This window comes from Colius striatus, chromosome 5 (genome assembly GCF_028858725.1).
Source record: "Colius striatus isolate bColStr4 chromosome 5, bColStr4.1.hap1, whole genome shotgun sequence".
In the NCBI taxonomy this organism is placed as follows: domain Eukaryota; kingdom Metazoa; phylum Chordata; class Aves; order Coliiformes; family Coliidae; genus Colius; species Colius striatus.
This window is the reverse complement of record NC_084763.1, coordinates 34,669,076-34,683,005: the sequence shown is the minus strand read 5'-3', so window position 1 is coordinate 34,683,005 and position 13,930 is coordinate 34,669,076. Positions and strand designations below refer to the sequence as shown.

The following is a 13,930-nucleotide window of genomic DNA, read 5'->3' as shown; positions in this document are numbered from 1 at the left end:
TCCATGGTTTTATATGTCAGAAAAGTCAAATGCATTGTACCTATTTTTGTCAGACCATTGGTTCTCTGCCACTATATATTTCTGTATAAAACACAACCATTTTGTTGTTGTTGTAATAAAAGCAGTCTGGCCATTGTAATAAATGACTGGAAGTTGTCTTGGGGTTTGAGGCATATGAACGTACATCCTTTGAAGGATTTTTATAGCTAATCTTTGAATGCAGGGTATCCTTTTCCATGTGTGTATCTGTAACTAATTTCACTGAAATCAATCTGTGATCTTCTTGTATAATTTAAACTGGGGTTGTAAGAATGGGGATATACTGAATTCTCTGTGTTTGCTCCAGACAAAATATCTCTGAAACTCACTGGAAGCTTTAGGCTTTGATTGAGTGATTCAAAACTTATGCTTACTGAAGCACCTGGATTGTTACTGTATGTCAGAGGAACTACTCAGGCAGTTAATGGTTTGCATGATCATCATCATATTGCTGGATTAAGCTTTCATAACCTGTTATTTTTCTGGACTCCTTCTGAAAATAAAAGGAGGGAAAAGCGAAAAAGGAAAACATTCTGTTAAACAGACGACATTTGACAGACTTTCATGAAGAGGGATGTTACCTGAAACTCATCTCTTTTACATTTTTTCAGTAGTTGGTATTTGTATTTCATTTAACATAGAATTAATTAATCATGAACTTGTACTGGTCTGATGCAAAGGCACAGTCTTTGCGTATATTTTTTTAATGTTGATTATTTCTTCAGTTCTTATAATGTATTTCTAGTATATACAATATTTGAATGCTATCTCTGATTCTCAGAATACACCCATTAGGTTAAATATTACTAAATATTTGAATAAGTGGGTAGGCAGATTCTGTAACCTGTGCAGATATTTTGAATCAGTCTGTGTTGGAAAGGTCATTCTACTGATGTTGCCTAAGTGATGTAGAAGTAACTTAATGCAATAGGCCAGTGCAAAGAAAGAAGCACAGACAATTTGCAAGTCATGAGAAAGTCAACTGTTTTGCCTGTAGCTATAGTCATACACTGGAAAGAAGTCAAACAATTTATTTTCTTTGAAATGAAGATGTAGAATTGGTTCATCCTTGTAATGGGAATAACTGAACTATTTACAAAAGCTTAGTCATTTGGGAACTGTGAAATGACAAACTGTAACGTTTTTGCATTTAGTCTTAAATTTTATAAAAGAATAATGTGAAATCTTCATTAAAACATCATGTATGAAAAACATATTTTAGAATCTTGGAAAGGTAATTCTTATGTACTGTTTTGAATAGTTTTGAATGTAATATTTAATCCAACAAACTTTGCTTTCTTGTACAGCTGTATCAATTTACTGACACAGGATGTAAGAGTTAAAAGCATACTTTTCTTCTTTTTATTTTTAATTAAGAGACAGACATATGTTGAGTTGTAGTCAAGTTAAAAGTGTTATTATGGTAGTCATGGAAATAAATAACTGTAGTTTTCCTACAAGTGTTTTTTCAACATTTGTCTGATTATCTTCTAATTCATTACACAGAGGTTGACTTCAGGATAAAAGAAATGCAATTCATCAAATATAACTATGTCATATTTTAATGAAACTTGTAATTAGAACACAGTGGAATCCATTTTAGTACTATGTCTTAATCCTAGGTAATTTTTAAGATAGAGTACAAACAAAAGAGGACCTCAAGAAAACTTTTAGCAAATTTTATCTGTTTCTTAGCATCAGTCAGCTCCCCTCTGAAAGCTCAGAGTAATTTGAAAAATGTTAATAAAATTTATAATTTTTGATGTATTCTGAAGTCTTTAAACAAAGTAAATTAACGTATTATATGTTTATCTTAGGTAAGTAAACACCTCATCAGTAGACATTCTCCAGCTCAAAGACTTTTTTTAATATTAGGGGGGAACAGATTTTAATATGATAGCAGTCTTTATTTGACAAGTACAATATTGACTAAGTTCTGTGCTTAGAACACGTCTTTTTTTTTTTCCCAGCGTTAATACAGGATGGAAATACTATTTATCTTTTTCTTATAAAACATAAAATTCAACAAAAACAACACAGATATTTTGGTCAATAATAAGTTTCCAGTGGGACTCCCTAACATTAAAAAAACAACAAACCCTAACACTTCGAAGTATTTGTTTAAAGTGATAGGAAAAATTGGGAAATTTCTCTTCTGAGATTCTAGTTCAGCTGATCTATGCATAGTGTTGATCAGTTTAGATTCAAATCCCTGTAGGAATTTCATAGAATCATAGAATCATTAGAATTAGAACTTTTAAGTATTTTTAATAGGAAAAAAAAATCACTGTTTTTAAGAGATCTTTAGTAGTATTACTCTTGGGAATCAGAAACAGAAAACGTTTCAAACAGTTATTAAGAAATATTTTATTTAGTTTAACTAGGTTTTTTGTATGTATAAATGAGCATTGTTAGTTATGAATAAAAGCAAAGCATTTGGTAGCAATTGTAGGATAAAGATGTAAGAATATATGACCTTTTTTCACTGTCAGGTGGATTTTTTCTTTTATTTCATCACTCTTACATGCTTATATAAAAATTGCTAACCCATTAGGTTGCAAATCTGTTTTTAATTCAGTTGTATCTTCTTCCTTTTTTTGTAGCACTTGGCTTCCTCTTAAAAAATCCCACTATAGATAAAGGTGAATCCATACTGAACAATTCCATTTTCCATAGAAAGGGAAAATGCTGAAAATTCTGTGGTGTGAAGGCTGTTACATTTTGATATGTCTTTGCAAGTCACTGCAGTTCTGGTCTCTGATTGAGTTTCCTAGCTACTACAACTCCCATAAACAAATAATAAAAAACAAGTTTATTTAAGACTGATATTACAAGGAAAGAAGCAGCTTGCAATGCAATTATCAACATAATTACATTGCATTATGTATTACCTGTGTGTTCTATAAAGTTTATGTTTAAAGTTCCATTCACTTACATTCTGTCATATTTATTTATTTCTAAATTTTCTAGCTTAGGGTTTATATATTCTTTTGAGAGGGCAATTACAAAAGGTATTATAAGCATTGTCAGCTGCATCATTTCGTGTATCTATATATTTATTAAAGACTGGGACAGGGAGAAGTTACTTGAAGCATGGATGTCTAATCCGGAGAACTGCTGCCAGCGGTCAGGGGTTCAGATGCCAACTCCCCCTCCAAGTGGGTACAACGCTTGGGATACGCTCCCTTCCCCACGAACTCCACGCACTACTCGCTCCTCTGTAACTTCCCCTGATGAAATCAGCCCCTCACCAGGAGACCTTGAGACAGCAGTGGTAAGTTTATAAATAGACCGGAAACTAGCAGGGCAAAAGAGCTTCTTTCTAAAGATAGCACACCTATGGGGACAGGAGAGATCCGCTGTCATCTCATTGTGAAAATGCATTTGTAAAGGCATAAAGCATTTCTCTTTCCAAAAGTGGTGAACAGAGTTGACACCTTAAATATTCAATATAGTAACATGATTAAGCACCTGGATAATATAAAGCAGTCTGTTTTCACCTTGGCTGTCATGCAGAAAGTAGCATTTTAGCCAGCTCTTTTGAGCTTCTCTTCTCATACTTACCAAGATGTTCACTTCCATTGTATCCATTTCCCTGAATCTGCTCAGTGCTGTGAACCCTGCCTTTTGAAAATTTTTTTCTTTAGAAAACAAAATTTTCTTTGTTTGCATTTTGAAATGGCAGTCCACTGGTGTACTGTAAGCTTATAATTACTTTTTCTATGTGTGGGCTGCTTCAAGCATTTTACAAGGCTATTGCGAATTTGCAATATGAAAGCTCCTTTCATTAAAATCACTGTGGTTCTTTTGGAAGACAGAGTTCTCTTTATAATAATCCGCAGCTGCAGCATTATAAAACTTTTGCTCCATGACCTAGGCATTTTTCTAGAATATTATATGCACTCTTGCGTTTAGATCATCCCTAGATCTCATATTAAAATTATGATTTTGCATTCCTGCATATAGATCTTTTATTTCTTTAATTGTAAAATGCTGAAAATGAAGCTATATAGAAGGAATAATGTTATCATACATTTATTTATTATTAGCAGTTGAATTTTGTCAGACCATATTTCCTAACTAAAAGGCATAATGAAAGATACTTGTCTTCAGTTTTACATTGTGGTTTTGTTTTTCATTGATAGTCAATAAGCCAGGCGTGCAGGTTTGGATAGCAATTGCCATTCTACATCTAGTGTGTCTAAATCCAAATTCAGAGTTATACATTTAGTATTCCTGTTAATTTTAAAATCTTATCAAGAGTTATCAAAATCATATTTTCAAAATTTTTTTAATGAAATAATACTTATTTTCTAAAGTCTCATTTTGGCAGGAAAATGAATACTGAAAGTAATAGAAAAAATAAAACCTCAAACTTTAAAACTACTTTTCAGATTTTGTATTTCCATCCTGTCTTATAATTAAAACTGTTCCAGTAAACATTCTGCATGTCGGGTTTTGAACTTTGCTTCATTAAATTCTTTATTTTTAAGTTACATTTTCAACAAAATAGAAAACAAGTGCTTTTAAAAAGTGACATACGCTAACTTTTGGAAAATGTTCTACGTGTGTATAATATTTAATGTACTGGAAGTTGAAGTAAATTTTCATGAAATTTTTGTTCCAATCTGTTTGTGCTCCTGAAGAACGTGAATATTTAGTTTCATGCCTAACCACAAACAATGAGTAGTTTCATCCCTTAGCTTTAAATATTTTCAGAGTAAAGGTCTCAATATTCAGTGTTATTTTTTATATCATACCTAGTTGTGTAATATTCAGCAGTGGTATCTTCTGTTGGAATATTTGTAGCTTAGCTTAGTCTTTATTTTGATCAAATGCCTCAAAGTATTTTTTTTATGTTTATGTAGATTATTACTTAAAATAGCTGTTATACAACCAAATTTCTCTGCCTTGATTTGGACCCACTTTTTGAGGTGGCAAACATTTTCTGTAGCTTCTGTCATTTCCAAACTTGATTTCTGGCTGCCTGTGAGGCTGATGAAAAATTCAGGTCCTTTTTGTTCCTAGAACTTTTAACTCCAAGGTGCCAGCACTCTGCAGGATGAAGCACTTACTGAGCTAGCAGATGTGACAGAAGGCACCCCCAAATGTTCAGTTTGGATAGGGAAAGAGAGGAACAGATACACCTAATCTTTCCCGTTTCTATTTCTATAGTTTAATTTTTTTTTGATTGATTTTTTTCTCTTCTGAGCACTTCTTTAAATTCGTGCTGAGATTTTCCAATGGACCGTGTCCTGCTAACAATAAGAAGGCTTTTAAGCTATTTCTTAATCAGAAGTATTTTTTCCATCTACAGTGTGACATTTGTATGTGTAATATTTCGGTTTTTGAAGACCCAGTGGATATGCCTTGTGGACATGACTTCTGCAGAGCATGTTGGGAAGCGTGAGTATATGTACTTTTCTGTTGTTTGAGAAACTATCATACTTGCCATTTTGAAGAAGAAAGGACAGAGACCATAAACAGCTAATGTTTAAGTACTGTTTGGGTTTCAAACTGTTGCTGATTTGACCATATCAAATATTCCTATTGTCAAAGTGGCCATCATCTGTTTTAGGCTTATATGCTGTTTGTTTTGGTCGTGATTCAGCAGAACTCTTAAGCAAATTCAAGCCTGTGTGTAGATGTGCCTACTTTTGATTTCCTCAGTGTGTGTATGGTGTTGGTGGCATTGGGGTTTACACTTTCTAAATTAATCACATGCTTAATTCCATCTCTTAATATAGCACATTAAACTCAGGCATTTCCATTTCCAGACAGAAAAACAATTAAAACGCTTTCTAATGTTGAGGATTAATAACTGAGAAGTAGATTTAGCTTCACGTTTTGTTAGTGTAATGCTCTTGTTACTACATCATTTTTTTAAAATCAGAATAGTCATGCTAGTATAAATAATTTAGTGTCTTTATATTCATCTCCATACTACTTGAACTGTGCCACTATAGTGTTGTGTGACGGTGTTATATCAGCACAGCTAGTCCTACTGCAGATCAACCCAATTTATATGAACCCAGTACTCCTATGTTGATGAAAAGCACTTTTTCATCCATATGAACTTTTAGAAGGAAGTTCTTTTCAGTGGCAAGAAAATTAATGATCATGCTTCTGTTGTCTTGCAAATTGTTATTCAGCGATGTAGAAGTTACCAAGACATCACTGGCTTGACATGGTGCTTCTAATTTAGATGCCAGGCTATGAGCACTGCGTTTTGAGCATGCACTCAGAGCCACGGGTCAGGGTCAAGGTCAAGCAAGTGTTTGCAGTGGCACATCTAGAGTGGGATGTATCTTCCTAAGACACATGAAGTTATGAATCTAGGACAGAATGAATTGCCAAGTCTTCCTACCTTAACTATTAAAGGATCCCAAGTAACTAACAAAGAGTAGCTGCTTGTCCCTTAGATCACTCAAGTTAGATCAGACGATGATCATCTTTGATGTCATTAATAAATATGTTACAGCTTCTAAACTAAGCAACCTTGCACACTGTTAGTTAAAGTCCAGCTTTCAATGGATTTCTGAGCTCTTGCATTCTGGGGCTTGGGGACTATAAAGGTCATGATTTAAAAACTTGTTTCCAAGAGCAAACCTATTTTGTCTAGCACAGCTGTAAAAATTAATTGCATATCAAATTAATTATTTCCTAGATTAATTACATGTATGTGATCCATTTCTGATTCAAGTTAGAAGCAAAACTCAGTTTAATTAAACATTGCATAGCTGTCTCTGATAAATGGCAAGGATGAAAACCACAAACATGGGGCTAAGCGTAAGTGGTGGTGCTCACTTTTGAACCACAATAGTATTCTTTTATTCTTCTGTAATTATGCTGTTCATCAAATCTGTATCCCTTTTGAGCAGAGAGTAATACTTTCTATTCTTTGATTAAAAATTGATTAATGTGAAATCTGTGAGGTATAAAGTATTCAGCAGCCTTTTAATTTTTACTCTTTTTTTTTCACAAATACTGACTGACAAAATTCTGACAGATTTTTGAATCTGAAAATTCAGGAAGGTGAAGCTCACAACATTTTTTGCCCAGCATATGATTGTTTCCAGCTTGTGCCTGTAGACATCATAGAAAGTGTGGTTTCCAAGGAGATGGACAAAAGATATCTTCAGTTTGACATTAAGGTAAATTATCAAACTATTCTTATACTTTTGAAATATATTTCATTTTATAAAAAATAACTTCCAGCTTCCAAGTGAAATGCTGCAATACAATCTGTAATTTTCCAAATGAAAATTAATAAATTAATATGTACACTGAATTATTGGCTGTAATATATGCCATAATATCAGTTTGCTATACCACTGAGAAAAAAGAAAGACCATTGTATTTATTCCTTAAGCAGAAGTACAATACTTCCATAATGTGTAATCTAATGCAGTAATAATAAGGTTTGTTGATTAAACTAATGTTCGTAACAGGTTACAGGAAGCTTTTAATCAGCCAGGCTTGTTTGTATTGGCAGTCTTAAATTTTTCAGAGTTTTTGGATTCTTTTTATTACCAACAGGCCTTTTACAATCACAGATAGTACCTGTTTCCATTGTAAAATTTAGTAGTACAAGTGCATTACTTAATTTTTTTTTCCATTCAGTGAATGATATGATTGCTATATATAGGAAGAGAAGTAGGAAAACCTGGATTTGATTTTCCTATTTGATTGTTTGTTTTCATCATTGCAACTCATAAAATCACAGAATAATACAATGGTAGGGGTTGGAATGCACCTTTAGAGATCATCTAGTCCAATCTGCAGGTCTACCTAGATCAGGTCGCATAGGAATGTGTCCAGGCGGGTCTTGAAGACCTCCAAGGATGGAGACTCCACAACCTCCCTGGGCAGCCTGTTCCACTGCTCCATCACCCTCACAGTGAAATAGTTTTTTCTTATGTTTGAATGGAATTTTTTGTGTTCCAGTTTCATCCTATTACCCCTTGTCTTCACCTCTTTTATTATAGTGTAGTAAAGAACTAGTCTTTGAGATAATTTGTTACTTTATCAGTGGTGACAGGGCAAAAGAAAGTAGAGAAATATTTTTTCATTTACAATACTTTCTCTGTATGGTAAGTACATGATTACAGAGTAGGATGCAAATTAAATTTCCAAGTCTGATTAATCTTTTACATCTTCATATTTCGAGTGGCTGGTGATCAAGCATAGGCTTGAAGCGAAATTTCCTTTTCCTTCTCATTTATTAGATATAAATTTAACAAAAGAAGACCTGCTACATTAACAGGAAAAGATTGGAGGTAAATTCCTGAGTTAGTCTAGTTCTGATTTCAAGTTTATTGTGGGTGAAATATATTGTAGGATTTTTTGTTTAATCAATAAGATTATAGATCTTTACAACTACAAGAGTCTGTTCTATTAATGAGTTTATTGCCAGTGCATATATAGTAGAAGTTTACAGTAAGCCATATACAAAGGACATGACTTGCACACACTTGCATTTTGTATGGAATATAAGTCATTTGCACCTTAGCATAAGTGTGGAGTACTGTTGTTATTTAAAAAACCTCCAACATTTAAGGGCAAGATTAAATTACCTCTTTTTTTATAATTTTTTAAAAGCCTGTTAAAGTAGCTACAAGACTGGCCTTATTCATTTTGGCATTGTTCCTTCAAAGGTAGATTATTAATACAGATTTTTTTTTCTGTCAATGTTCAAATCTGATCTTATGTGGTAAATTGTTTTCCTTTTTTTCTTTCCAGGCCTTTGTTGAAAATAACCCTGCTATTAAATGGTGTCCTATACCAGGCTGTGAAAGAGCAGTAAGGCTAACAAGACAAGGATCGACTTCAGCTGGATCAGATACACTTAGCTTCCCTATGCTAAAAGCCCCTGCTGTAGACTGTGGAAAAGGACATCTTTTCTGCTGGTTAGTACTAGAATCTTACGTACAGGTATTTAAACTCATAGTCACTGGTACTGCAGGCATTAGTTTAAAACTCCCACTTAGATCCAAGCATTTATACAAGAAGGTATGTGACTGTACTGTCCTGTATCCGTGCACTAAGTAACCAAGTGTGCACAAATCTTTCAGTACTTGGAGACACAGCAAAGATAATACTGCCTTACTCATTACTGTCTATATTAGATGCAAAACAGCAGTATGGAATGTTGTGACATTCTGTTCTTAAGGGACGGCAGAGACGCAGGAATGTAGAGGGATGGCACATTCTGAATTGTAACACAGAAAGTTAGCAATTTTCAGCACTTCATGAATTATGGTAGAATCACATCAAGGAAACTGGAATTTAAACAGGATTCTGAGGTACCTTCTGCTTCATACATTGCTATTTTGTTTGCAGAATCACTCCAATTGTTGTTACACTTCAGCAATTTTTCTTTATATTATCTTCTGTTAAGTCCTAAAGATGAATGCAAGCTCCAGAAGGAGTAAAAAGCCATAAAATATTTTAGAAGCATCCCTCAGATTGCTTGTCTTCAGCACTTCGAAGGAAAGGTCAAAAGTACCATCAACAAATAAAAAACAGTGGTGGGATATTTTTCTGTATTGCAGAACAAGGCCCTATCCTAGTTTCTTGAGGTTATCAGGCTGAGAGTTTATGACTATTGTAATGAGACGTGCTTTTCACTGTTGTAAAATTAGTCAACCAAAGCATAGACATTCAGATGAGCTGAGTAATCCTTTTAATTTTTCATTTGAACCCACGATCCAAGAACAAGAGATCCTGAATAACGTGCTGGATTCCAAAAGTCATAAGACTCTTAATGAAAGATGCTTCCACTTTTAGTTATTTCTAAAGAAGAAGGAACAAGAGGAAAGCAGACATAGTGAAACACGTAGGAAAGCCAGAAAACAACACTTCTTGGAAAGAGGTTGTTCAGAATGGATAGAGAACTCAGAAAGAAATAAATCCTGTGGAAACAGACCAGAAAATGGTTTTTACCACTGAACATATAACAAACCTTAGTGCTATTCCACAAGATACCATGCTCTCATCCTTTCTTCTGATTACAAATAGAGAATCTTTTTTTCCATTAATTTGGAGGACAGCTTGAGACCACTTCACTGTAATATTAACCTTGTCATTCAAACACTGGCAGCTTTTGCTTCCTTTACATGGGCTGAGTGCACTAGCTCCCTAGAATGTCCTGAGTGCTTAATTTTTATGAGAAATGTCATTTTTATGTTTCCTGAAAATATTTCTGAATGTTCTTTTATGGTAACTCATTGAGATACCATTTGCACAAGTAAATATAGTTAAGGTCTTGAAAAAGATCTCATTTTAGCAGCAAAATTTCTATGGCATTTTTTTCATCCCTGCGTAATTGAAGGAAGAGTTTCAGCAATGTAAAGAAAGTGCTACTAGCAATCAACTTATTCTGCAGTACCGTAAATCACAGAATCACAGAAGGTAGAGGTTGGAAGGAACCTCTAAAGATCATCTAGTCCAACTCCCCTACTCAAGCAGGTTCACCTAGATCAGGTCACAGAGGAACATGTCCAGGCAGGTTTTGAAAACCTCCAGAGAAGGAGACTCCACAACCTCCCCAGGCAGCCTGTGCCAGGGCTCCCTCACCTGAAGAGTAAAGAAGCTTTTCCATTTCAGTGGAACTTTTTATGTTTCAACTTTTGTCTGTTACCCCTAATCCTCTCACTGGACACTACTGAAAAAAGTGTTGCCCCATCTGATAACCATCTTTTCCTTCATGTCGTTTGAAAGGACATTCAGGATGAGTTGTTCCATCCCTTTTCCAGGAATGGAGGTGAGGCTGACCAACCTGTAGTTTTCCAGGTTGTCCTTTTTGCCCTTTTTTATGGTTTGGCCCAGCTAGCACAGAAGCACCACAACAGTCTCTCGGTCAGTGCCACCCATTCACCCTCACCCTCAGTAGGATGGCAGAAGCCCCAGCGACATGGAAGTAAAAAGAAAAGCAAGGTTGTTGTATATTAAGACAAGGTCAGGGAGGGCTTGCTGCCAGTTACAGTTCCGGGCAAAAAGACTCGACTTAGAGAGGAAAGTAGGAAAGTTTGTTCTACAAGAAACAGAACGGAATAAAAGCAGAAAGGGAATAGAATGATGAGAAAATTACAACCAGCACTTTAAGATCTCCTTCCCCCATCCCTCCTTTCTTCCTGGGCCCAGCTCACTGTTTCCGATATCTCTACCTCCTCCCCCCTCAACGGCTCAATGGAGGCAGGGAATGGGGGATGTGGTCAGTCTCTCACAGATGGGCTCTGCTGCTTCTCTCTTCTCAGGTGAGGATGACTCCTGGCATTCTTCCCCTGCTCCAATATGGGGTCCCTCACCTGGACACAGTCTTTAATGAACTTCTCTGGTGTGGGTTTTTCCCAGCAGCTGTGGCTTCTGCCGATTCAGGGTCCTTCACACGGGACGCAGTCCTTGGTGAATATCTCTGACGTGGATTCTTCCCCATGGTTACAGTTGCTGCAGTGTCCTGGTTTAGGCCCACCAGGGGACAAAAGACCACGATTAGCCTCAAGTACCATAGACTTGACGATTGCCAAAGGGCAGGGAGGGCTTAATTGCCGCTTAAGGTCTAGGACAAAACAGACCAGGCTACTTGGTTTGGGGAAGAAAACAGAAAATAATTTAATGAAACATCAACGTAAGCATAAAACCCCCAGACATAACCAAAATAAAACAACACAGAGTGGTAAAACGATGAAGAGTCCAACCAGCCCTTTAAGACCATCTTTTCCCCACCCCTCTTCCTGGGCTCAGAGCCCTGATCCCAGTGTCTTTACCTCCTCCTCCTTTGAACCACTCAGGAGGACAGGGAATGGGGGTTTCAGTCAGTCTGTTCCTGATAGCTTCTGCTATTTGTCTCTCCTCGGGGCATGCAGGCTCCGCATCAGTCCTCCATGCACCTCCATGGGGTACCTCACACACACGGCAGCCCTGCACGGGCTGCTCCGATGTGCATTCATCCCAAAGGCTGCAGCTCCTCTTTGCCTCTCGTGCGGGTCTGCTCTGCGGTGCGCAGACTCTTCAGCACGGCCTGTGCCATGGCCACCTCCCCACACAGTCTCCTGCCTGTCTGGGTGCACTCACCCGGAGCTGCTGGTAGCTCTCAGTCCTGTCACTGCCCTCCATAGGTTGCAGGGGCACAGCCTGCATTCTTACCACGGCTTGCAGAGTGGTCTCTGGTCTGATGCTCCTCCTTCCTTCCTCCTTCTCTGACTTTGGGGTCTGCGTGGTCGCCTCCATCTTGTACCGCTCTTACACCTTCCCAAGCACTTCAAATTCCCTTCTCTAAATAGCGGTGGCAGAGATGCCAGATTGGCCCAGCTGGGCTGGGGGTGGGTCTGAACCCAAGAGCCATGGGAGAGTCCAAGAACTCTTTACCACATCTTCACTGCAACCTGTTCATCCTGTTACCAAGCAAAAACTGCTCCTTGCTAAACCATGATGTGCAGATACAGGGTCCCTCCCTCTGGACACGGCCTCTTCTGGTTTAATGAGCTGCTTTGTTGTGGGTTCCTCCCCACAGTTACAGCTTTTGTGAATATTGGGTCCCTTCCACAGTACAGGGCCTTCTCTGGCCATAGTGATAAAGGGTCCCTCCCTCGGGACATGGCCTCTTCTGGCCATAGTTTTAATGAAGAAAATTACTGGCCCTGGCTCAGGGCCTTTAATGAAGTGAATCTCTGACCCTGGCTTGAAGTTTGTAGCAAAATGAGTCTCTGCCCCTGATGTGGGGTCATTATCAAAATTAATCTCTACCACCGATGTGAGGTCTTTAAAGAAATGGAAATAAATCTCAGCTTCACCAGTCCTCTCTGTAGAATGCAGGGGAGTCTCTGCTCCAGCACACCTCCTCTTCTCTTTGACTTTAGAGTCCACATGGTTGTTTCTCTCTCTCTTCCCACTCCTTGCACCACCACCAGTCGGAAAAGAAGAAAGGGACAGGAGAAAGAAGAAACAGGAAGAAACCTCCTCTTCCACCTTCTTCTTAAAAAGTGATCATTGAGGCATCTAATTGGCTCAGCCCCAGAAGTGGGTCTGGCTCAGAGCTGGGGAGAGTTTAGAACAACTTTTTACAGGAGCCATCTTCACAGCCCCTTTCCCTGTGCCAAAAATGGCTGTCATGTCAAACCATGACACACTTTTTGAAGACTGGAGTGACATTGGCCTTTCTCCAATCCTCAGGCACCTCTCCTGTCCTCCATGATTAATAAAAAATGATGAAGAGCAGCTTAGCAACTACATCAGCTTGTTCCCTCGGCACTCTCGGATGCATCCCATCAGGTTCCATAGATTTATGGGTGTTAAGCTTGCCCTACAGGTCTCTTACCTCATCCTTGTCCACCAATGCTAAGTCTTCCATTCTCCAGACTATTCTACTCTCCTCCAGGGACTGGGCTTCCCGAGGGCCAATCTTAGTGGTGAAAACTGAAGCAAAGAAGGCATTCAATAGTTCAGCCTTTTCTGCATCCTCTGTCACCAGGGCACCCTCCTTGTTCATTAGCAGGTTCACATTCTCCCTAATCTTCCTTTTGTTGCTGATGTATTTGCAAAAGCCTTTCTTGTTTTCCTTTACTTTCCCTTGCCAGTTTTAATTCCAAAACGGCTTTGCCCTTCCTGGTTTTGTCCCTGCATACTCTGGAGATATTCATAGAATCATAGAATTCCTATATGCTTTCCAAGCAACCAGGCCCTTTTTCCACTCTACATATATCTCTCTCCTTGAATAGATTGAGTAGTTATTTTTTTAACCATGCAGGCCTCTTGCTCCCCTTTTCCTGATTTTCTACTTGTGGAAACACACACAGAATCAGAACCGTGAACACGGACATATTAGTCTTACAAAACCCTGTGCATGAATGAATTTCTCTGGGGAAAAAGAACGTCTATTGTCAGTTCAGAG

General features: G+C 37.5%; 1 protein-coding gene across 4 annotated transcripts in view; it reads left to right on the top strand.

Moving 5' to 3' along the window:
- The window catches only part of ANKIB1 (ankyrin repeat and IBR domain containing 1), a 410,605-nt gene that overhangs the window by 67,736 nt on the left and 328,939 nt on the right, over positions 1-13,930 (top strand). For all 4 annotated transcript variants that reach the window (XM_061996267.1, XM_061996268.1, XM_061996266.1 and 1 more), the window contains exons 6-9: positions 3,105-3,313; positions 5,357-5,445; positions 7,049-7,193; positions 8,782-8,948. In XM_061996267.1, coding sequence (XP_061852251.1) covers positions 3,105-3,313; positions 5,357-5,445; positions 7,049-7,193; positions 8,782-8,948 — 610 coding nt within the window. The remainder of the gene's footprint in view (positions 1-3,104; positions 3,314-5,356; positions 5,446-7,048; positions 7,194-8,781; positions 8,949-13,930) is intronic.